This window comes from Erpetoichthys calabaricus, chromosome 18 (assembly GCF_900747795.2).
Source record: "Erpetoichthys calabaricus chromosome 18, fErpCal1.3, whole genome shotgun sequence".
Classification (NCBI taxonomy): Eukaryota; Metazoa; Chordata; class Cladistia; order Polypteriformes; family Polypteridae; genus Erpetoichthys; species Erpetoichthys calabaricus.
This window is the reverse complement of record NC_041411.2, coordinates 88709322-88735170: the sequence shown is the minus strand read 5'-3', so window position 1 is coordinate 88735170 and position 25849 is coordinate 88709322. Positions and strand designations below refer to the sequence as shown.

The 25849-nt window shown below is 39.5% G+C and overlaps 1 protein-coding gene across 3 annotated transcripts in view; it reads left to right on the top strand.

Moving 5' to 3' along the window:
- Positions 1-25849, top strand: part of lamb2 (laminin, beta 2 (laminin S)) — a 200720-nt gene that overhangs the window by 116717 nt on the left and 58154 nt on the right. For 2 of the 3 annotated variants that reach the window (XM_051921147.1, XM_051921148.1), the window contains 9 exons: positions 6103-6305; positions 8503-8623; positions 10100-10288; positions 14265-14444; positions 14640-14752; positions 17909-17988; positions 18764-18899; positions 18987-19139; positions 21036-21163. In XM_051921147.1, coding sequence (XP_051777107.1) covers positions 6103-6305; positions 8503-8623; positions 10100-10288; positions 14265-14444; positions 14640-14752; positions 17909-17988; positions 18764-18899; positions 18987-19139; positions 21036-21163 — 1303 coding nt within the window. The remainder of the gene's footprint in view (positions 1-6102; positions 6306-8502; positions 8624-10099; positions 10289-14264; positions 14445-14639; positions 14753-17908; positions 17989-18763; positions 18900-18986; positions 19140-21035; positions 21164-25849) is intronic. The other variant, XM_051921149.1, reaches the window with a different exon arrangement.

Below are 25849 nucleotides of genomic sequence, written 5' to 3'. Positions count from 1 at the left end.
GCACCAGCTGTCTGTGGCAGCACAAGTCACTGGAAATGTCAAGGGTTTAAGAGCAGTAGCAAATTTAGAGATGCTGGGCAGAATGCAGCAGTCTTCAGTCTCTGTAGTTACCCATTTTGGAGTAATAAACTCAGAGGAGCTGACACGACTTGATGTCTTTTAATGCTGCTTGGCAAGTCCAGTTTCACTGCCCAGCTGTGTAGCAGTGCTGTCTAATGTACCCAGCAGCTATACTTGAGTAAGAGTAAAATTAGTCCATGAGAAAAATACTCAAGAAGTTTTAAAGCAGGGGTGTCCAACTCCAATTCTGGAGGGTCGCAGTGGCTGCTGGTTTTCCTGCCTGCCACTTTCTTCATTGGGGACTCATTTCTGCTGTTGATTGACTTCTATTCCCTTTATTTTAATTGCTGTGTTTTTAAAGACTCCATCCTCTAAACTGATTTTTTTTTTCGTAAAAGGCAGCCAAATAAAAATGAGATGTGAAGCGAGTCAACAGATGACCAGTGTGGACCACTGGGACACATACAGCTGCTCTAACCCAACACAGACAGGCAGAGGCACAAGTTCTAGCACACAACGCACTATATTTCCTTCTCCTCCTTTTCTCTGCTCCTCCACTCCACTCTCAGCAAGCTTTGTCCTCCACCTCCTCCTGACTCTGGCTCCTCGAATGAAGTGAGGCGGCTCCTTTTATTCAGGTCCTGGGAGTGCTCCAGGTGTCTCACTAGTATTACCTGGAATCACACCCACATGTGGTGGAAGTGCTCCCCCTGGCGATCCCCACGGAACCCAACAGGGCTGTACCAAACTCCAAGTCCTGGCATGCCCTGCGGGAATCGGTAGTGCCAGAGCCACCCAGGAGGGCTGCCCTCTAGTGTCCCTGGGGAGGTAGTGCCTTAGAGATGCTCTCTCCCCCAGTCCACCATCCTGCTGGTGTCCCAACCAGGTAATGGCTGAGGTCTCCCGTCACACCAGCTAACTCCAGCCTATTTCTCTCCAACCAGTTTCTTAATTGTTGTTAATTAAATTCATTATTTACCTTCATGGCTTGCTGGTGCTCTCATTCTGCCACAGCAGACATTGACAAAACAGTTGATTTTCTTTTTTCAAAGAGAACAATTAAAACTTTTTATGGACCTGAGCAGATCAACATTACTGAGACCTTCAGCTTGCTTTATTTTCAGATATTGTATGAAGAACACAGGTTAGCTGGTCATGTGTTGGCTCTTTTTGTGTTTAAGTGCTGATTAAGGAAAAAAAATAAACAATTAAGGGGTCTGAGTCTTAAAGAGCAAGTCAGTTACAAATAGGGCAAAAGAAGTTAATTAACAGAAATGACTGCTCACTAATTAAGAAAATGGTAAGAATGAAAGTGTTCAGCCACTGCGGCCCTCCAGGATCGGAGTTGGACCCCCCTGTTTTAAAGTATCAGAAATACAAGTGAATGTGCAGGATCTCTCCCTGTTTAACGAAAAACGTAGTGTGAATGCAGAACATTTTAGGATAGTTAATGATGGTTGGCTTGGTGGCACAGTGGTTAGTATTCTTGCCACGCAACTCCAGTCACCTGTCAGTGTAGAATTTGCATCGGGACTCTCTCGAGATTTGTTTTATGGTCGCCCCACATGCAGGTGACTGGCATGTTAGGCTAACTGGCATGCCGAGGGCACACGCATGAGTTAGTGTGGCCTGTGATGGATTGGACTGATTGGTTTTCCTTTACTGTGATGCTGCCAGCATACATTGCCGGCTCTCTGCATTTCAATAATGGAAGGCATGAGTAAACAGAAAGAGGGATATGTGTGCAGAGTATCTGGGAAATTAATATGTAAACTGCTGTCTTTGAAACTTTACATGTAATATATAGCAGTTTTCAAACACAGTCATTTAGCATACTGAATTAGATTTTGCACCTACTTGTCCTTGTTCTCTCTATAGCCTCTATAGCCTCAGTCTGTCATACTCAGACTGTGCATGGAGGCAGTTTTTTTTTTTTATTACAGAGCTCTGGAAGAGAGCTAAAAAAGGTCTGATGACAGCACAAGTATACAACATTATAGGCTTGAGCTGTCCAGTGTCCATAAAAAGACTTTTCAGAGAGGCTTGGAAGCCTGCCAGAAGCAAAGGCTAAATGGAAAGACACATCCTGGCAGACTGAAGCTTTTATTCAAGGGAGGCTGGTCATTGACCATTAGTGCAAAAACCATCCTTTGTATTAACATGCCCATATAGTGCAGGAGGCTGACCTTGCTGGAACTTTTGCTGGAACTTCCGAGACAGGCACAAAGGCCATTCTGTGTTTTTGGCTTCAAAATGGCAGCCACCCCAGAATGCACACATCACCTGTCCTTGGTGCTCCTTGTGGTTTAATTTATGGAGCTCCTTTGAATGCTCACTTCTAACATGTGTCATCTTAGGAACTCCCGGGTCTTCCAGTACTGCGTTCTTGTATTTTATTTTTTAACTACCTGTATGTCTAAAACTGTATTTCAGTGTTGACTGTGGTGGAAAACATCTAATTAATCAAATAATGATTAACTGATAATAGTGGATTTCAATATTATCTATTCATTCAGTTTCAGAAATGCTAATCCACTCATTTATTTGTGGAGTCCTGGGCACTAGACAGGAACAGCTGCTGGACTGGGCGCCATCCTGTAAAAGGACAACCATAAATATTAGGGTGTCATATATCCGTGAGGGAAATAAAGTGCTTTTTTTTTTAAATTATTTGAGATAAACATCTTTAGCCAATATATAAAGATTCTTAGGACTTCATACCCTTGAACATGCCAAATAAAGTTGTCCATGTGAGAAAAAGGCCGTGTCCAAATTGATTCGATCAATTTTCAATGATTGTGGAAACATTCTGAGCGTCAAGTGGATGATAACATACGGAAGCCGAGAGAGGACCTGCAATATCGTTATTTTTTTAAATTGTCTCCTTGAGATAACAGACTAATTTTATCGAGACCTCGAGAAAATTAACTTTGTTTTCTTGAGATAACGGAATAATTTTATTATGATCTTCCATCCATCCATCCATTTTCCAACCCGCTGAATCCGAACACAGGGTCACGGGGGTCTGCTGGAGCCAATCCCAGCCATCACAGGGCACAAGGCAGGAACCAATCCTGTGCAGGGTGCCAACCCACCGCATATTATGATCTTGAGAAAACAAAACTTAACCTTTGCTCCTGGCATCAGGCTCGCTTAGATTGTGACGCCTATACAGCTGAAACCTTGCTAACCGTCTTCTTAAATGATGGACACTAACGTTATTATTTTCTAAAGTAAGGCATAAACATATTTCAGCCTGCGTCAGCCCTTGATTGAACAAAAATGTGACGCACTGATAAATACAGTTCTGCTCTTTTGCCATTTCAAACAAGACGTGGCTTCAATAAGCTAAACATTAAACATTAGATACAATTATTCCATTATCTCAAGAAAACAAAGTTTGTTTTCTCGAGATCTCGATAAAATTAGTCTGTTATCTCGAGGAAACACTTTAAAAAAAATAATGATATTGCACGTCTTCTCTCAGTTTCCATAATAACAGACATACAAGACTAAATCTCCAATTAGTCTCTTCCAAATGAAATTCTATTACAATGAATTAAACATTAAATATTTTACCTATATAAATAAATTAAGTTAAATATAATAGCTATATTTGTTTTATACTTTACTTTCGAGTTTGATAAGTTAATTACATTTTTTTTTTTGATTATGAACGTATTAAAAAAAATTCCTGTTTCTTTTTTATGAAAAAATTGTAATAGCAACACATTAGCTACAATGTTCCGAAACAAATGACATTTAGTTCATTAATGAATAAACAAAAATCACAAAGAGCCACTGAATCCACAAAATAAATATAGGATGTTTATGGAAGATAAAAATAAAATTGCTTACTTATATATAATATAATAGATAGCCTATTTTAATTAAAATATAATCGTGGAATACATTCAAAGTAGTGTAAAAACGATGGGAAAAGCTAAGCCTTTAAGGTTTTTTGCAGATTAATTTTGTTTTGTGGTGTAGTAATAAGTTTTTACATGCAGAATTTTTGACGACGCATAAAAAGTCAATTAAATGAATATTATTAGGTTGATTTAATTAATTACCACTACAACATTGTTACAATAAGAATAATGCAAGATGAAAATATAGTTAACAAAAATAAACATTAAAACGACAAATAAATAATACAACGGATTTTTCATGATAAAACTGTTGGTTGCTTTTAAAGAGCACACCAGAAACGTTCCGAGCGTCAACTACATACATACATACATACATACATACATGGCTGTTTGAGTCACAAAGACAGAATGAGTCCCAAGAATAGTTGGGATGCCATCCCAGCCAACTCTACTTAACTTGAAAAGGAACAGGGGCGCAGTGGTGCTCAAACATAAAGAATGCTGGCAGTCACCTCCAGTTCGCCCTCTGGTGGTCATTCCGAGTATCATCTGGATGATAACATGCATACAAGACCGCAAAATCATCCCCCACCCTACCCAAAAGGGGGTGGGTTAGGGTTGATTTCACCCTACAGTATTTTTAGATGACCAATGAGAAACATGTGTACCAAGTTTCATGAAAATCAGAAGTGATGCTGGAACATACATACACACACGCACACACACACACACACACACACACACACACATTGACTTTTATATATATAGATTTGTATTTAATTCAGACCACTTTGCAATGATCAATTTTCACTTTGACATTAAGGAATCTTTTTCTGTTGATCAGTGTCAAAAAATCTAATTAAATGTGCAGTGCTTCAGTGCTGTATAATAATAAAACATTTAAACATCCAAGGGGGTGAATACATTTTATAGACACCATACATTTCCTAACCTCCTAGATGTTAACCCCAAACCCCCATTTCTCTACTGCTTAGAATTCTGTGTGAAAACGGTTAAGCCTGAGTTGAGCTCTGGTGAACATGTATTGTTAGCATATCCAGTGTTAAGCACCAGTGACACTTGGGACAGTATTCTGCTGCCATCTAGTGGAAAAAATAAATTCATTCTGCAAAAAAAAAAATTCTATTTGCTCGGCCTCAGTATGGTAATTCATCAATATTCATAAGTGAAGTGGAGCCTTCAACCAAAAAACACAATAGTGTGTAAATGAAAAGCGGTAAATCCAGTTTTAGAACTCAAACTGAACCATTAGTTAAATCAAGTGATGGTGATAACAATGTAAATTGGTCATCAGACGTTGACACAGATAATGAAACTGATGCATACGGCACTGTACAGCCAAACTGTCATGACATGCCTGGCAACTATGATTGCGTGAAATTTCAGCATGAGCAAGTGGCTCCATAGCAAAAAGGAAAAATGATGGTGAGCAAGTGCAAGGACAAGAAAGACATTGGCCTCCTAAGTACAGTGCAGCAACTGTCAATGTTCATGTCAGGGGAAATGTGGAAACCAGCACTGTGGAAGCCTACAATAACACACGGAAGGCATTGATTGTGTGGCTCAGGCACTGACATTCTACCTTGTCATGTGCAAGGAACAGAATAAATATTATAAGAAAAGTGTGCAAAGAAACATGATTCTACTGTCCAGATTGCAACATCGGGTGGGCTGTGTTTTGTGTTTTGGTGACTGTTTCAAAAACATGTCACATGGGGGACATGTGCTAAATCTGTGTTGGTACAACAGTGCACACTAGATATACCTCTCTTCCTGTATTAGGTTGACATTTTGGTATTTACGTGTTTCTGTAACACATGATGACATTTTTTCTTGTTGAAAGCGTTCAATGTTTTTGGCTTGTTTTTCAGGGGGTAAATGTAACTCTAAGAAGGTTAAGGTAGAAGTACTGGAAAAATGACACAGTAACTGGGAACATCAACAATTTTTGCCAACAACTGAGTCTATAACTCAAGTCCTGTTATATTTCAAATTCTGTAGGAATAACACTAGTAAACAAAACTTTACTGAGCTTTACTGAGTTACAAAAGTACCACAAATTGTTAATTGCAGAAATTGCTTTTGGTGTCCAATGCTTTTCACCTTGTTGGTGTGGTGTCAACCTCTTGGTGTCTTTTCACTTTCCCAGACCTACTGAAGATCACTAATCTAAGAGTAAACTTCACCAAGCTGCACACTTTAGGAGACAACCTGCTGGACTCACGGGTGGAGATCAAGGAGAAGTACTACTATGCCTTGTATGAACTGGTGGTGCGGGGTAACTGCTTCTGCTATGGCCATGCTTCAGAGTGTGCACCCATCACTGGCATCCGGGATGATATTGAGGGCATGGTGAGTACAATTTTATATGCAGTCTTCACCTGCATGCTGCCTGAAAAATTCATGATATTGATAATGGAAAAGGAAATGGACACTCATCCATCCAATATCCAACCCACTATATCCTAACTACAGGGTCAAGGAGGTCTGCTGGAGCCAATCCCAGCCAACACAGGGTGCAAGGGCAGGAAACAAAGCCCAGGCAAGGGACCAGCCCACTGCAGGGCACACACACACCCACACACCAAGCACACACTAGGGACAATTTAGGATCGCCATTCCACCTAACCTGCATGTCTTTGGACTGTGGGAGGAAACTGGAGCGCCCGGAGGAAACCCACACAGACACGGAGAGAACATGCAAACTCCACACAGGGAGGACCAGGGAAGTGAATCCGGATCTCCTAACTGCGAGGCAGCAGAGCTACCCACTGCGCCACCGTGCCACCCTGGACACTCGTAGAGGGTATAAATGTTCGATATAAAGGGAAGCTTCCAAGGAAAGAAAAAAATGTAATCTGTGATCAGGAGAATGTGTTCAGTATATTAAATAATTTAATTTTGTGCTTCTGGTTATCCACTCTACATTAAAAGCTCAGAGCACTTTACATGCATAGAAGTCTATTTTGTCAATGAGTTGCATAAAGAAGAGTGATGGACCACTAAGGCCTGTTACGACTCTGCAGATTATTTGCCTCCACACTATTGGGTGAATTGGCTGGCCCACCGTAGAACTTCTTTACACAAATCAGGCTTCTTTTTCCATCTAAAATTCTGGCCTACCTTCCTATCTACTGTTGTGCTATTGCCCTTATTATCTTCCTGCCTAGAAAAATTGAGTCAATTGAAAAAAGTATGCATGTACAGTGGTTGGGAGGTTCTGTGAGTGATTGGTGTTGGTCGAGTGAAGGCCTTCTTTATCATAGCCTTGTGTGTCATTATTAAATCAAACATTGGTAGCAGAGGGTGTAAGAACTGTGGGAAGGATGCATGCAGCCAAAAACAGAGAGGTCCTTGATGAAAGCTTGCTCCAGAGTGCCCACAACCTCAGACTAGGACAATGGTTAACCTTTCAGCACAATAATGACCTGAAGCATACAGCCAAGACAACACTGGAGTGATTTTGGGACAAATCTCTGACTTAAAGCACAGATTTAAACCCCATAGAACATGTGGGAACCTGAAGATGGCAGTGTCTCATTGGCCACAATCGCTCAAATATACTTGCACAAGGATAATAAAGGGTCATCTGGGTGGCTTTTAGTTGTGGAAATACCCAGAGGAAAAAAACACACAGACACAGGAAAGCATGCAAACTTGACAAAGACAATGATCAGGCAGGGTTAGAAACCTACAGAGTTGTAAGGTAAAAGTTCAAAGCATTGCGTCACTCTGCCTTCTTCAGAAAGTGTAATACATATTTAAACATTGTAACAAGAATACACAGGAGACATCAAAGGTTTGGGGCAGCCATCCGTATAATATGCCCTGGGTAAGTTGAGTTGTGCTCGGTACAAAGTCCAAAACAGAACTGATTTAGATGTGTAAAGATGGCGGCTTTAAAGGCTGGGACCGGAAGTGATGTCATCGTTGGCACTGGACCCGTAAGTGACGTCTTCATGGGCGCAGGAATCATGTGGGATTTCCCATGAATGGTCTAAAGAGAATCGAGAGAGAAAGTCAGTGCACCTCGCCACCCCTGGTCTGACGTGGAACTATCATTGTTCAGGCCCATGTGCACGTGTGTGACAACATATTTAAATTAACTGAATAATTACCGCTCAATATGTAATTTTGAGTGTGTCCTCATGTCTTCTTTTATCAGAGTGGCTTGACAAAGTTTAGATGCCATCCTCTGAAACACATTTTGCTATGCACTGTAAATAGAAAGCTTGCACTTACCATTTCTCCGAACCTAGAAGAAAGCAAAAGTTGTTCAAATGTAATAAAATATAGCTTAAATAAATCACAGAAGACATGTAAAACAAAAAAATGTGGTGTATTTAAGTGGACCATATTGTCCTTGCATTTCTGTTCTTTGTCATAAGTTTCCCAGTATTTACAGTTATTCATTTAGAGCACAATTTTTCTTTATTTTATGTTTTTTGTTTTGTTTTTGCATTGACATTTCAATTAATAATGTAAAAATATAACAACTGTGGTATGAGTTTGAGATTACTGAAATGGCCTTCTTTTTGTCACATTTTAGGTGCATGGAAGGTGTGTTTGCAAACACAACACTCAGGGCCTGAACTGTGAGCAGTGTGGCGATTTCCACAATGATTTGCCTTGGAGGCCCGCTGAAGGAAAAAACACCAATGCCTGCAAGAGTATGTCAGACCAATTTCTATCTATTTATTCATTTTTTTTCTCCTGTGGGTTGGCATTTTTTTCAGGGTTACAGGGTGTTATTGCTGAGTATTTTCAATTTTTATATAGCCGTATTGTTGCTTCTTCCCTGTACCCAATGCTCCTAGGAGCACTGAACCCGAGGAAGCAGATTTGAATTTTATTGGATGGAGGAGTTTTTGTGCTCATTCTCATTTAATCTCTGACAGTGTTATGAAATGAGCGGCCTCAAAAAAGACCCATAAACCAGGCCAGGACCTTCCCTAACCTGTTCTGAAATAGGCCTCACCTCAGGCAGCCTGAACCCAAACTCCAATAACAGGCTTCATCTTATACAGATCTAAAAGGAGGATATGGTTTCAAATGTTCACAATAACGTTATTGTCCCAAAATATATAAAAAATAGGGAGAATCAACTATAAACTTCTGGCTGGAGAGACAAATCCAACTGGGAAGCTTTATAAATGAGGAATTTGTTTCAAATACGCCAAAGCAGGACCCAAAAGGTATGTCTCAAAAAGCAACCCACACCAAACAAATCCAAGTCCATAATCCAGAAAGCAGAAACCAAAAAACAGAAGTACTGTAATACATCCAGATGCAGAAAATAATACTCACACTGAAAAAAGCTCACCTTCAACAACAGGTAACTAGTGAAGGATCTGCTCCTCATCCTCACAATATATAGGCAGTGGGTGGTCCATCAGTCATGGCATCAGAGTTGCCCTGCCTCTTGGGGTTCTACCCACAAGGAACATAGGAGAGCATGTCATACATAGGTAATAAGTAATATATGAATAGAACAATATTAACAAAAAAATCATAAATACCTGAAAAATGATTCTTCACAAAAAATAAAGAAGGCCCAGAAAAAGAAAATAAACATAAGCTAAGGAGCACACCCATGCTGACACACGACACTATCAAAGGCTCATTCAGCCATTCAGTCACTCTGTGTGACCTTTCCATCCACCATTGTTCTGGCAGCACTGGACTCAAAACAGGAATTGATCCTGGATGGAGCATCAACCCATCTCTAAGAATGCTAGCTCACATCCCCACTCTTGCTCATTCATCAACACCATTTTCAAAACCATTTATCCACTCCAGGTTTTCTGGAGACAAATGCGTATCACAGCACAGCAGGACACAAGGCAGGAGCCAAATACTGGGCAGGGTCCCATTTCATCGGCAGGCACACACCCACTTCCACTCACGCTGGGAAAATCTAGAGTATGTAGGTAACCTGAACATGTGTCATATGATTTGGATGAAGGACTAGATTAACTAAAGACATACCAATTTTAACACAGAACGAGCACACATACTCCATAAAGATAACAATGAGGCTAAGATTGGATCTCAATTTCTTATTTACAGCATCCGTTATTTTTTCTGGTTGTCTTTATTTTATTGAGTATTGTTCAGCAGATGTAATTGGCCGTGTTTTCTTTCAGAATGCAATTGTAACAGCCATGCCAGCCGATGCCACTTTGACATGGCAGTGTATCTTTCTACTGGAAACATCAGTGGAGGTGTCTGTGATGACTGCCTGCATAACACCATGGGGCGTAACTGTGAGATGTGCAAACCTTTCTATTTCAAGGATCCGACAAAGGACATGCGGGACCCGGGGGTGTGTGTGGGTAAGGACACCAAGACCATTACTGTGTGTGTTGTGTCAGATTTTCCAGATGCACTGTTTAATACAGAGGGTCGTACTGAGCTTTATTTTACAGGTTAGATAGATAGATAGATAGATAGATAGATAGATAGATAGATAGATAGATAGATAGATAGATAGATAGATAGATAGATAGATAGATAGATAGATAGATAGATAGATAGATAGATAGATAGATAGATAGATACTTTATTATGGTTATTTGTTGGTTATTATGGTTGGTTATTATTATTAGGTTATGTATACAGCAAAATTAAAATAAGCCAATAAATTGCCTCAGACACGGAAAGGAGAGGGCTTTGATGTGAGGAACCTATCAGAATTGGCTTATGTAAAGAGTGGTGACCAGCAGGGGTTAGTGCTAGGGCTGATGCTATTTTTAATACTTTTAATAATTTAATAATAATTTAATAATGATTTAGATAGGAATATAAGTAACAAGCTGGTTAAGTTTGCAGATGATACCAAGATAGGTGAATTGGCAGATAATCTGGAATCTGTTGAATAATTACAAAGGGACTTGGACTAAATATAGGCTTGGGCAGATATGTGGAAGATGAAATTGAATGTAAGTAAATGTTAAGTTTTACAAAAATGTTAGGTTTGAATACACAATGAGAGGTCTGAAAATTGAAAGTACCCCTCATGAGATGGATTTATAGTGGACTCATTCCTATCAACTGCCAGACAGTGTTCAGAAGCTCATAAGTTTATTCAGGCATTGTGCTTCTTTTTGTGCTCAGGTTGCTTCCCCGGGAGAGTACAGTGTAGAGCACCACTCAGGCTACTATGGACTGGTAGAACATATCCAGCAGCTTGCTGCACACATTAAAAGCCCAGAGTCTCCTTAGGAAGTGCAGTCTGCTCTAGCCCTTCTTGTACAATAGTACAGTGTTGTTGGACCAGTCCAGTTTGTTGTTTATGCAAACTCCTCAGGTATTAGTGGCTCTGAACCGTTTCCATGTCCTCCCCCTGGATGGAGAAAGGTCACAGAGGATGCTTGGAATGCCAGAAATTCACCGCCAGTTCTTTTGTCTTGTTGATGTTGAGTTTTTGGTGTATGGAAGGTGTGTTTTTGTCTCTGCACCACATGACAAAGTCCTCCATGACTTCCCTGTACTCCGACTCATTTCCAGTAATAATGTGGCCTATGTTGGAGAAGTCAGCTGAAAATTTCTGTAGATGGCAAGCGTTGGTTTTGTGCTGGAAGTCTTAAGTGTAGGGGGTAAACCGGAAGGGAGACAGGACAGTCCCCTGTGGTGGTACAGTATTATAGTAATCCCTCGCTATATTGCGCTTCGCCTTTCGCGGCTTCACTCCATCGCGGATTTTATATGTAAGCATATTTAAATGTATATCGCGGATTTTTCGCTGCTTCGCGGGTTTCTGCAGACAATGGGTCTTTTAATTTCTGGTACATGCTTCCTCAGTTGGTTTGCCCAGTTGATTTCATACAAGGGACGCTATTGGCAGATGGCTGAGAAGCTACTTTTCTCTTTCTTTTGCGCTGACTTTCTCTGATCCTGACGTAGGGGGTGTGAGCAGGGGGGCTGTTTGCACACCTAGACGATACGGACGCTCGTCTAAAAATGCTGAAAGATTATCTTCACGTTGTGATCTTTTGTGCAGCTGCTTCCTGAAATGACATGCTGCATGGAGCATCGCATACTTAAAAGCTCAAAGGGCACGTATTGATTTTTGATTGAAAAACAAACTCTGTCTCACTTTGTCTGCTCCTGACGGAGGGGGTGTGAGCTGCCGCCTTCAACAGCTTTGTGCCGCGGTGCTTCACATACTTAAAAGAAAAACAGCCCTATTGATCTGTTTGCTTTTCTCTCTATCTCTGTGACAGTCACTGCTCCTGACGCACACTCCTTTGAAGAGGAAGATATGTTTGCATTCTTTTAATTGTGAGACAGAACTGTCATCTCTGTCTTGTCATGGAGCACAGTTTAAACTTTTGAAAAAGAGACAAATGTTTGTTTGCAGTGTTTGAATAACGTTCCTGTCTCTCTACAACCTCCTGTGTTTCTGCGCAAATCTGTGACCCAAGCATGACAATATAAAAATAACCATATAAACATATGGTTTCTACTTCGCGGATTTTCTTATTTCGCGGGTGGCTCTGGAACACAACCCCCGCGATGGAGGAGGGATTACTGTACACACCATTTTCGACACACAGTCTCTAAGCCTCAGAAATCAGAAAGCTATCTGTTGCTCGGGTAGTTCATGATCCAGGAGGCTGTGGGAGCATCAAGATATCATCCAGTTGATGAGGCAGAATGATGTTAAAAGCACTGGAAAAGTCAAAGAACATGTTCCTGACTGTAGTGCTGGCTTTGTCCAAGTGGCAGTAGGCTCTGTGGATCATGTAGATGAGAGCATCCTCTCTACACACATATATGTGTATCTTCTAATATATTGTTTGTCTTTATAGTAAATTTGAAAACTTAGATGCAGAGTACAGCACACAATGATCTGAAATAGATGGGAGCATCACTTGACTTTTGTTTCTTGTAAGCGCTAATTGGCATACCAGCCATAAACATCATGGCCATGGTCATGCAAAGACTGACACCAAGTGATGGTGATTACATAACTCAATATGGCATCACTGGAATAATGATAAAAAATAGAAACACCCACCATAGATAGATAGATAGATAGATAGATAGATAGATAGATAGATAGATAGATAGATAGATAGATAGATAGATAGATAGATAGATAGATAGATAGATAGATAGATAGATAGATAGATAGATAGATAGATAGATAGATAGATAGATAGATAGATAGATAGATAGATAAACTAGGAATTATATAAGCTCTGGCTATATTGTGATTCTAAGTTATTGCTTGTTATTGTTAATATAATATAGCAATTGATTTAAATTAAATGTATAATACAGAACTGGTATCATAATGCATGTGTGAATTCAATAAGCTGTTTGTAAGATATATAGATACTAGCTGCGTGTGGTCTTCATGACAAAAAAGACAACCCGAAGACGTCCTAGCAGTTTTATATATTTGTGAACTTGGAGAGGCGTCCGCTAACTCTTAAGAATGACCCAGTGCAGAGGATGTGGAGTCACTTGTGCTTGCTGCCCCACTGGCGTTCTTAAGACGACACTGGCGATACCATATCTTAGCTGTATTGCTGGCATATGATTCCTATTAATTTTTGTCTCAAAAAAATACCTCCAGACAGACAATGTTTTTAGTGAAAAATTCAAGCCTTGCCCTCCATTACTGAGGTGTTTCACTTGAACATTGTTTAGCCGTGGCATTTGCTTTGTTTCGACATTGTGTCTCTTCATCTGTGTTATTAGCACGACATAAACTTGTTGTTACGTGGCAGCGTTTGCTGCACACTGGTCTTTTGTAGTGAGATGTGAGGCGCATGCAATCCTTGAAAAAATGTAAAAGTACAAACAAGTGCCATCTAGTGGCTGTGGTTGAGCATGAGCAGAGTGGACTGCTCCATACACATACAGGTCTTTTGTTTATATTTGTCTAATACTGTGCTGCTAGCTTCCATTTATGATGTGAGAAGCGTGAGCTAAAGCAGATGATTTTGGAAACAAGATTCTAGTTTTATTATGGTATGAGAGTGTTTTTATAATTCCTGTTTCTGAGTTACATGAGCACACCTCACTATAGTCTCCTGTCATAAAAAAGTACATATATATTCAATAACTAATTATGTAGAATATTGTTTAGTTATACTTTGTTTAGGCATCCATTTATATAAATTAACATTCTGTAAATGAATCAAGTCAACACCATAGATTCATTTCATATTTAAAAATCTGATACACATATCTGTCTCTCAAATGCCACCATTTCACAATGATTTGATTTTATTTTTTTCTGCACTCATATGCCATCCCCTGCCTTATGTTACTAACTCTGTCCCCTGCTGATTCCAGCCTGTGACTGTGACCCTGATGGCTCTTTGAATGGAGGAATTTGTGACAGCCATGATGACCCCACCCTGAGAATGATTGCAGGACAATGTCGTTGCAAGGAGCATGTGGAAGGGCAACGCTGTGACAAGTGCAAGTCAGGATACTTCGGACTCAGTGCAGAAAACCCAAAGGGATGCCAACGTGAGTAGCACTATGACATGAGGTAGGTTTTCTTTTTAGGTAAATGAGAAGATTGGAATTAAAACATAGGAGTTGGATAAATTGGATGAAATCCTTAAATAAAAATAAATTTCAAGACGAGATAGCTGATGCCAAAGAGTTCACCATCCTCATGGATTTGTGTAACGATGGTAAATGCATGTTCTCTGTTTGCAGCCTGTCAATGTGACCCCCGTGGAACTGTGTCAGAAGGTCCCCAGTGTGACCCAATTAGTGGCGACTGCTTCTGCAAACGTCTAGTGACTGGACGCAGCTGTAACAAGTGCTTGGTAAGTTTTTGTCTACTGATTTAATAATTTTTTTGGGCAAAATGAGGTGGATTTATTCTTGAGCAGATAAGGTTGGAATATAAATTGGGTGTACAATTTAGCATCAGTAAAGCGTATTAGGACATGCTGTTCTGCCAGCACGCGTTGTTTTATTTGTGCTTCTCAGCCCTCTGTTCTGCCCCAGAAGACAACAACCTCTGAAATTTAAATTATAAATTTGGGTCAACCAATAACCAAAGCTTATTAACAATAAGCACCTTCTGTTGTTGGGGGGCACGAGGGGGGGGGGGTGTTCTTGGGAGTGGAGAAAAAGAAAGCAATGCTGTTTCTATTTTATCCCTTATACCCCAATAACCGTTAGTGACAACATAACAACTTGGCAATAATATGAAGTCTATGTTAAAGTTATCATTTGTACAATTTACCTCCTTAACCTAAGATTACAAAATGTCAACAAAAGTTCAGAAGAAATACTTCCATGACCAGCTGAACTTTGTGAGCTGGAATGTCAAGAATCAATCATGAATTAAAGAGAAATAAAGTACTCTCGCACTTAACAAGTCTAAATGCCAAAATAGTATTTTTACAGCAGACTCACTTGTTAAGCAGGGTCCAGTTTCAGTTTCAAAGAAAGTGGTCTGGCCAAATTTTTCACTCTAGCTATACAAAGAAAACTAGGGATGTGGGAATCTTAATACACAAAACTATCTCATTTGTAGTGTCAGACGCAATATCTGATTCTGTAATGAAACATTAGCCTGTGGTCTTCCCCTGTACAAATGGGGAATCTGTGCAAAATTTGGTGATGACAGGTTCAACGGTGTGAATCTGCATACTGGACAAGCACACATTTGGTTTTATACATTAGAATAGATATGTATGTAAACTTCATTTGATCTAGGTAATTATTTTCATTGTTTGTTTCAGTTACTCTATGATTTAAAAAGTGAAAATGATTCACCTTATGCCATTTTTATTCTTTAATGAAAGATTCTATCACTTGTTAAGCTGCTAAAATAGAAATTTTAGTGAAGAGGCTGATCTCCGAGTATCCACCATGCTGAAGACCTTTCTAATATGGACATACCCTACATGTCTTTTGTGGTAACCAAAAGCTGCTTAACTTTGCTTGTTTAATAATTTTCTCCACCTTAGATTGATAATAATTTGATCCTCCTCCTTAGATGAATAATAGGACTCCTGCTCTCAGTGTCATATTAGTCAACACTTATGAAACAAACCAACCAACAGTCTTTAAATTCATCATTTACATTAAAAGCCACTCAAGATGCTTTTGGGCTTATAAATGTCACCACCTGACTCTTATGAATAGTCCACCTGCATTAATTGTTGAGCTTCTTAAGTAACGATTTGTCACCCAGAAATTGAATGAAACATTAATGGCCTGCATATGTGCTATTGAAAAGTATACAGTATAATCAATCATTACTTTCTCTCCTGCCTACAATGGGTAATGTTAAAGATTTTCCGTGTTGGAATTGAGGTTGGCAGGAGAATAGGTATCACCATAGCGGTTTAAGACATGGAAGAACCTAAAGGTTATAGAGAGAGAAATAGAGCGGAACACTGGCACTGGCAATTGGAGAACGCCTTTGCAGGTCTGAATGATTAGGTCACCAGCTGAGGGATCTGCACAAGCACTCCGGTGAGGAAGGGAACATGGAGGACTGGCTAACAGACATATGCCATAGAATGCAGAAAGCCTTACACCTGACACAAGGGTTTGGCTGTTTAAGGCTCATGTTCTTAGCCCTTTTCAGATTTTTGAAGGTAGCTCCATGAAAATTCTAAATGGGTCTAAGATTAGGAGGTTTGCTAAGTGGAAGCTCTCAGCCACCAAGGCTAAAGGTCAAAGTTTGAGAGTTAGAGGAGTGACAGAGAGAAGGGGAGACTATTGGAAGACAACAAAGTTGGGAATCCATCTTTGTAAGGAATCATGAACAAAAAACCTGTATATAGACAGGCACAATATGGGGCTACAGGATTGTCTTTTATTGTTCTGTATATTTGATACTTGGTGTTCTCCCTCACCTGTGAATTCTGCTTTAATAAACCAACTTTAAAGAGTTTTTTTGGAAGCTCGTGGTATCTTTGATTTCTGTTGAATTTAGAATTCTGCCTCCCCAAATGTAAGAACTGATAGGTATTGAAATCAAATTAGAGTGCCACCTGGTGGTCCTTTCTGTTATAATGGCTCTCAGGTTCAGGGGTGCAGGTCTGAATTCCATGGTAGTTAAGGTAGAGAAAAGCCAAGCAAAATGACACCTTCTAGTGGCTAACTAAAAAGATTACAATATGCAAGCTTTCGAGGCAACTCAGGCCCCTTCTTCGGGCAAGATGTAAGAAGGGGCCTGAGTTACCTCGAAAGCTTGCATATTGTAATCTTTTTAGTTAGCCAATAAAAGGTGTCATTTTGCTTGGCTTTTCTCTACATTCATAATGGCTAACACTGTACAACACCCTAGTACTATAGTAGTTAAGGTAGAAACATGGAATGTCCATGAAATTAACCCCTATGTGGGCTGAGGACTGTCTGTGTGTGACCATTGGAATAATAGAACAATCAAGACAAGAGCAGGCCATTCAGCCCGACAAAACTTTGTCAGTCTTATCCACTTATTTCTTCCAAAAAAACATCAAGTCGAGTTTTGAAAGTCCCTAAAGTCTTACTGTCTACCACACTACTTGGTAGCTTATACCAAGTGTCTGTGGTTCTCTGTGTAGAAGTTAATACTTCTTAATATTTGTGTGAAATTTACCCTTAACATGTTTCCAACTGTGTCCACGTGTTCTTGATGAACTCATTTTAAAATAACTGTCTCGATCCACTGAACTAATTCCATTCATAATTTAAAACACTTCAGTCATGTCACCTCTTAATCTTCTATTGCTTAATGTCATGTAATTAAGTCAGAACCAAACATCTGGGGGAGACTTTTTAACCCGACAAACCTTCTTCCATCCATGCTGGAGATGGGAACCAAGAGTAGGACAAGAAATTGCTCCGTTCTTCTGCGTGTGATATTTTGTAGCTTCTGTTTTAATTCTGTAAATCTGGAGCTCAACATATTTCTTGAGAGGTTAGTTTTATGGTGTTCAATTTGTACTTTAATCAGTATGTTTTATTTTGTATAGCCAGAGCACTGGGCTCTTAGCCATGATCTCCATGGCTGCCGATCTTGTGACTGCGATGTTGGTGGCGCCCATGACAATCTGTAAGTATTAGTAAATGAGGGTAATTGTGCTGATTGGACTTTTTAATGTGCACTGAAATGAAAGCAACCACCATACTGTTAACCATACTAGCCAGTCTCTGTTTGGATGTATGCTGGGGTACCCTGGGAAAGCAACACATTGGCAATGTTAAACTGTAACTGCCCACTACAAAGCATCGGGGTGAGCCATTGAACCTGGTGGGAAGGTGCCTCCACACTAGTTCTAGTATAACACAAGAACAGATAATGATATTAAAAATGGCATTTAAGCAACCTAGCGGGTGAAAAAGCAGAGATAACAACAATCAAATTAATCATGTGGTTTTAATCTGCTCAGTACTTTAGATTTTATCCTCAGTGAGAGCTGGGTGGTCTTTTGGCTTTGGAACCCCTGCAGATTTTCTTGCCAATTGTCTGTCCTCTTTGGCCATCTGGTCATTGCATCGAACTTATCATTATATTCATTAGACACTTAAAAACGAATCCAAGATTAAGGAGTCTATTTTATAATCTATTACTTGTCTATCTGTATTATTTACTGTAAGTGTGTAATGATTTATTCTTATTTACAATTTTTGATGTTTCATTTATTTATCAATATACTCGCTGTATTTATTCCTAATTTGTTTTTTTATTTTTTTCTTGCAATTATTTCTTTGACATCTTGTAAAGCACTTTGAGCTATAGAAAGAAATGTTGTTATTGCTCATTAGTAGTGAATCTTTGGGTCTGAATAAGGTATTGCAAGGCCTCAGCACAACATCTCTTCTCTTAGGTGTTCAATGGAAAACGGTCAGTGCCAATGCCGCAGTCATATGGTGGGCCGGCAGTGCAACCAGGTGGAGTCGGGTTACTACTTCATGGCCTTAGATCACTACACCTATGAAGCTGAGTTTGCACATCTTGGCCAGGTAACTCTTGGGGGGGGCGGTGGTGGTGTTGTTGTGAGTGGTCAGCAAAATGTCAACTGAAAATTGTTTTTTTTATTGCTCCTTTAGGGTTGTGTAGTAGTGGAGCGTTCATCTAACCGAGTGCCCACTTGGACTGGGTCAGGCTTTGTCCGTGTTCCAGAAGGAAGTAAATTAGAATTCAAGATCAATAACATTCCGTATTCAATGGAGTATGACCTTCTGATTCGATATGAGCCACAGGTATGTTGGTAATGGCGACATGTTTGTTGAGTGAAAATTGGGAGTTTTTTCTTAAACAGCTGAGGTAAAAGACAAGCCGTATGTTTTCAACTAGTTAGTTGATGCCATTAACATATTAATTAAAATAACATTGTCAATTATGATAATTAAATTACTTAAAATGTGCTGTTGTTTTAAGAAATAATGACATGACATACATGCACAGTGTACAGCTTTTAAAACTCATTGCTCTGAAACACTGGGTTTCAATTATAGTCACTGATTTTGTAGAGATTGCCACCTTCTCCTTATGTTTGAGTAAAACACAGGGTGCAATATCCAGGACTCTGCACCACTAAAGCATCATGCCACCTAAATATTATTGCAGTACATTTCCTACCACACCTCAAAGATTTGCATCTTACCTAATTTGTGACTTCTAGCTGCTTCTTCTTCTTCTTTCAGCTGCTCCCATTAGGGGTTGCCACAGTGGATTATTTTTTTCTATATCTTCCTGTCCTCTACATCTTGTTCTGTCACACCCATTACCTGCATGTCCTCTCTCACCACATCCATAAACCTTCTCTTAGGCCATCCTCTTTTGTTCTTACCTGGCAGCTCTATCTTTAACATCCTTTTCCCAATATACTCAGTGTGACTCCTCTGCACATCTTCAAACCAATGCAATCTCACCTCTCTGACTTTATCTTCAAACCATCCAATTTGAGCTGACCCTCTAATGTCCTCATTTCTAATCCTATCCATCCTCGTCACACCCAATGCAAATCTTAGCATCTTTAACTCTGCTACCTCCAGCTCTGTCTTCTGCTTTCTGGTCAGTGCCACTGTCTCTAACCCATATAACATAGCTGGTCTCACTACCATCTCTTAGACCTTCCCTTTCACTCTTGCTAATATCCGTCTATCACAAATCACTCCTGACACTCTTCTCCACCCATTCCACCCTGCCTGCACTCTCTTTTTCACCTCTCTTCCACAATCCCTGTGACTCTGTACTGTTGATCCCAAGTATTTAAACTCATCCACCTTCACCAACTCTACTCCCTGCATCCTCACCATTCCACTGACCTCCCTCTCATTTACACAAATGTATTCTACTTGGTCACTACACTCATACTCCTTTAACCCATAACAGTTACAGCAGTTATACGAATGCATTAGTTTTAGTTCGGTAATTTCTTGCAAGCATGTTGATCTGGCAAAATTTTACACTGGATGACCTTCCTGACATAATCCTCCCCATTTATCCGGGCTTGAGACCGGCACAAAGAATCACACTGATTTGTGCATCCCCTGTGGCTGGAATTGTGACTTCTGGCTAGCCAGGCCATATGGGGTGTATGTTCATTTATGTGTGTGTTTGCCCTGTGATGGAATAATGTTCCACTAAAGACAGGGGACTTCTTTGTACCCAGTGGTGGAGTAATAGATTCCAACCCCCATGATCCTTTAAAGAAGATGATTGAAACAATGAAATCTGTCTTTATCTGTGTTGGTTATGTCTGGGCACTGTAATCTCTTCCAGGGACATTCTGGTTAGGTGTGAATTAGAGTATCTATCTATCTATCTATCTATCTATCTATCTATCTATCTATCTATCTATCTATCTATCTATCTATCTATCTATCTATCTATCTATCTATCTATCTATCTATCTATCAACATTTCATCACTAATATATTATGTTACTAATGTATGTATTTAATTAATAATGTGCACAGTACTCAAGTCTGTAGTTTTGTTCTTTTCATTTAAGTAGTGCTTTAGTGAACCTAATATTGGGTATTATTTCTGAAAGGGTAAAAATACATTTTGATTCATGTTCATAATGTGCATTGTTATCATCTTTAATTCAATCACGGTTTTCTTCATTTTTCCTTTATTTGTGCTTCTAGCTACCTGAGGATTGGGAGGAGGTGAGAGTAACGGTTATCCGACCAGGTCCCATTCCAACTAGCAGCCCCTGTGGAAACACAATTCCAGCTGACGACTTGCTTTCTGTCTCATTGCCAGCTGGTCAAAGGTAGGAATACCTGTACTCCTCTTATTAATGCAATTATCTAGTCAGCCAATCATGAAGCAGCAGTACAATGCATAAAAGCATGTAGATTTAGGTCAAGAGCTTCAGTAAATGTCCACATCAGACATCAGGATGGATTAAAAAATGTGATATTGGTGATATTGACTGTGGCTTGATTGTTGAAGTCAGATGATCTGGCTTGAGTATTTCGCTCACTGTTGATCTCCTGAGATTTTCACACACTTTAGTCTTTAAAGATCACTCAAATTGGTGTAAAAACAAAAACAGTTATGTGGATAGAAACACCTTGCTAATGAGGAAGGTCAGAGGAGACTGGCCAGACTGATTTGAGCTAACAGAAAGGCTACAGTAGCTTAGATGACCACTGTGTTGTGGTTAGCAGAAAACATTTCAGAATGCACAACACATTGAACCTTGAGGTGGATGGACTGCAACAGCTGAAGATCACATCAGTTTCTTCGCCTGCCCTGAAGGGTGAGCCAGTAGTACGTCAAACTAAACAAAACTGAACAGCTGATGACTGATAAAACGAAAAAAGCCCTGTCTGATGAATCTCAATTTCTGCTGAGGTTCACAGATAGTAGGGTCAGAATGTGACACAAGCCGCATGGATACATGCAGCCAACATGCCTTGTGTCAACAGTCCAGGCTGGTGGTGGTGGCGTAATGATGTAGGGAATGTTTTCTTGGTACACTTTGAGTCTGTTTATACTAATCAATCATAGTTGGAATGTCACAATCTGTTTTAAGTTTTGTGGCTGATCATTTGCATCTCTTGATGGCCACAACTTGCACGTCTGCTAATGGCTACTTCCAGCATGATAATACACCAGACTGCAAAGCCAATGTCATCTCAAACTGGTTTCATGAACAAGACAATGAGTTCAATGTTCTTCAGTGGCCTTCACAGTGTCTGGTTCTGAATCCAGTAGAATGCCTTTGGGTTCTGGTGGTTTAAGGGCAAGGGTCCCCAACTCTGCTCCTGGAGTGCTGCAGGTTTTCATTCTAACCCTTTTCTTAATTAGTGACCTGTTTTTTTGCTGCTAATTAACTTCTTTTGAATTTGTTTTAATTGACTTGCTCTTGAAGACTCAGACCCCTTAATTGTTTATTTTTTCTTAATTAGCAGCCAAACAATAATGAGATACAAAATGAGCCAAAACATGACCAGCATACTGTGACCATCATACAATATCTGAAAATAAAGAAAGATGAAGGTGTCAGGAATGTTAATCTGCTCAGGTCCCCAAAAACATTTTAACAATGATATTGGAAAAGAGATAATCAACCATTTAGAAAATGTCTGCTATTGAACAATGAGAGCAGCAACAAGCCATGGAATTAAAGTATATATAAAGTAGTATATGTGTGTGCCTAATATTTTGCTCAGTGAGTTTATATATACTTTATTTTTTTGTGCCCAGTCCTAATCTTTGACAGAGAAAAGAACTGGTGCAAGCCTGGAAAATGTCTGTGCAGAATCATCTGCTAACCATTTTTGTCTAATGACTAAAGCAATTTGCTTAATCGGTGAATTACTTATATCATATTTTCTGTGTTTAAACAATCAAAGTTAACAAGGGGTAGGCTGTGCCTCATATGGCGCACAAGACAAGGATAAAATAGCAGCTGATGGACAGACTTTATACTTGCCAAGGGGAGTGTTGACCCAGGCCAGGTGCCCATCAGGTTGCGGTGGAGGTGGGTGGGCTGCCTTCAAGGACTCAAGGACATGCACATGTTTATGCTTAATTTTGGGGATTACACAGGCCCAAAAAATAAGAGTTTGAGAGGCTCTGTTTTTCTTCAAAAGTTGTATAATGCCAGTGGTTTAATTTCCCATCTCTTCTAAAGTTACTGAACCTCTGGGATGAACTTTATACCTAAAACCTCCTACATTTGGCAGCCTTTGACTTTTTATAATGTTGTGTATAATGACATGCTCTGCGCTCTGATTCATAAAATAATGCGACGAGTCCTATTCATTATCATCATCATCATCATCATCATTATCTTCATTACTGTTTTAGTGACCATCTTTTGGATTTAATCAGGTTAGTTGGAGGCCCAAATAAATTATAGTTTATACTTGAATCCTGTCAAACAAAAGACTGAAAGGTTTACCAGGTGCTTCTGATGTGTGTATAGATAATATATGCACTGTATGACACAGAGCAAGTCACTTACCTTGGCTGTAATAAACAGGCCAATGTAATAACTACCACTCCATGGCATGGAGTGGTAGTTATTAGATAAGATGATACTGTAAAGCCTGTTTATTTATTTAGAAAGGAAATGAAGCGAGTGTCTCGTCTCAATTCTGTTGGTCTCAATCTCTATGTCAGAAACAGAGGCTTAGTGACATCACACCCACGTGTAAAATAAATTAAAAAAATACTTTCACAGCATTTCACACATCTGAAGCCTGTACGTTGCCATAGGGTCAAACATCTGGCAAAACTAAAGTTACAAAATTGCACATGCTTATGTCTGAAAACCCCTAACAAGTACGGCATTGCAAATTAGAAGCATATGTCTGTCGTGTGCCATCTGACAAATAGCAGATGGCAGCAGCAGCAGTGTATGTCAGAATTGTGTGTATTGAGCACTGCTTTGTCATAATTTAAATAGAGTTCCTTGTTCTTTATGTTCTCTAAAAACCTTGAAGAACATCTTGGTACATTATGCAATGAAATTTACAGTGACAGTTTTTCTGCAGAATTGAATTGTAGAATTCAGTTTATCTCCAGAATCCTGGAGTAATGTTTGAGATAAGTTGTGATGGTAAAAACTGAGTTAAAAGATCCAAACTGGATGTGCTTGTGTGTATACGTTGCTGCAGTCTACTCCAGCTGCACTCATACTACAGCAAAAAGTGACCTACCGTATATACTTGCTAATAAGTTCTCCTGCGGATAAGTCGGGCCTTGATTTTACCATATAATTTCTGGTATTTTATAATGTCGGTCGTTGTGTTATCGTCTGTTTACCCCTTACACTTGTCAAGTTTGTTATTGGACTGGTCTGCTCCCGCACACTAAATAATAACACACACATACATAGATACACACATACTCAGACCCTAACCACAACAGTGCCCTACAAACGACATACATGCAGCTGATTAACTTCTAGCACTTTAAACCACACAAGTGCTATAAGAATAACACAGCCTGTTAATCTCTCAGCACTTCAAGAGACTTACTTATTATCGGCACGAACAACATTCAACGTTTTAAATAGATCTCAGACCTAAATATTACTTTTGGTCTCCAAATTAATATTCAAACATTCAAAGGCTCAGCACTCTTGATTATAGGCCATTTATCAGTCAAGAGTGCCGTACTTTACGTACTGTTCTCTACTTTTGAGTGGAGCTCTCACTCTCAGCCCTTAATAAACCTCGCAGCACAGAGGTAATGGCAAATCTCTGGCTGCACCAGGTGCTCAATGAAGTTAAGACATTAGACATTAAGACAAAGAATAGAAAGATGAAAACAAGTTAATATTTATTACCTAACAATAATAAGTAATAGAAAATAAGATCGATAGTAAAGTCTGGATGAAATAGTCTTAAAAAAAGCTTATTGAAAGGCATCAGTGATGTCAAGGATGAATGTCCCAGGGCGGCATCTAGCAATCAATGTTCATGAAAATGCCGTTAACTGACGATCGGATGAAAACTCGTCACACATGTCTTTGTTATCTTTTCTGACGGTCGCTCTTCCGTCGCTGTTTTCTCTTCTGACGTTGCTTTCAAATGAGGCATATTTATTATAAAATTTCATGCCATGGTTTTACAACACATAATTGTTGCATGCACCTGATTGGCTGGCTGTCAATATGATGGATGAATTTTGCTCAAACTCTTTAATCTATCTTTTCCCAGATAATAAAGTTTTTTTGATGTTGCGTAAAACATCGGCATGTCTTCTTTCCCAGGCTGTAAACCAAATTGTTGTCCTAGATGTCCATCCTTAAAGTAATCAATATCCTGAGGTATCGGCTCAGTCTTCCTTTCCCAAGCTGTAAAACCAATTTAGCACTATGCTGTGAACAACTGTTATAAAAGTGAGGTATAAGGGAAGAGGATATGCCTTTTTATATTATTATAATGCCTATACAAGTGTCCTACATCTGAATTCATTTTGTTGGGATTGAGCAAAATATAATAAAAATATAGAGAATAATTTGTAGATTTTATACACCATAACAGTCGTATAAGTCGAATGTGGAAACGTACGCTATTGGTCCAAGAGATTATGATATGCTAATGGCCACCTGATTAATTAATTCTTGCCATATTGAGAAAAAAATGTTTGTACTTTTGACCCTTTTCATCATGATTTGTAATAATAGCAATAATTCTTTACATTTATATAGTACTTTTCTCGCACTTTAAAGAGTGTGGACCCACTTCAGTTCCCAACAATGTGTAGCATGCACTTGGATGATGTGATGGCCCCCATTTTGTGCTAGTAAGCTCACCACTTATTAGTTATTAGGTGTTTGTGGGGTAAGTGAGATAGCCAATTAGAAACAGGGGATGATTAGGGCGCCAGAATGACTAGGCTATGGTGGGCAGTTTAGCCTGGACATTAGGATACGGCTTTCTGAATAACAAAGGATGCCCAGGATTCTTTAATGACCACAGAGAGTCAGAACCTC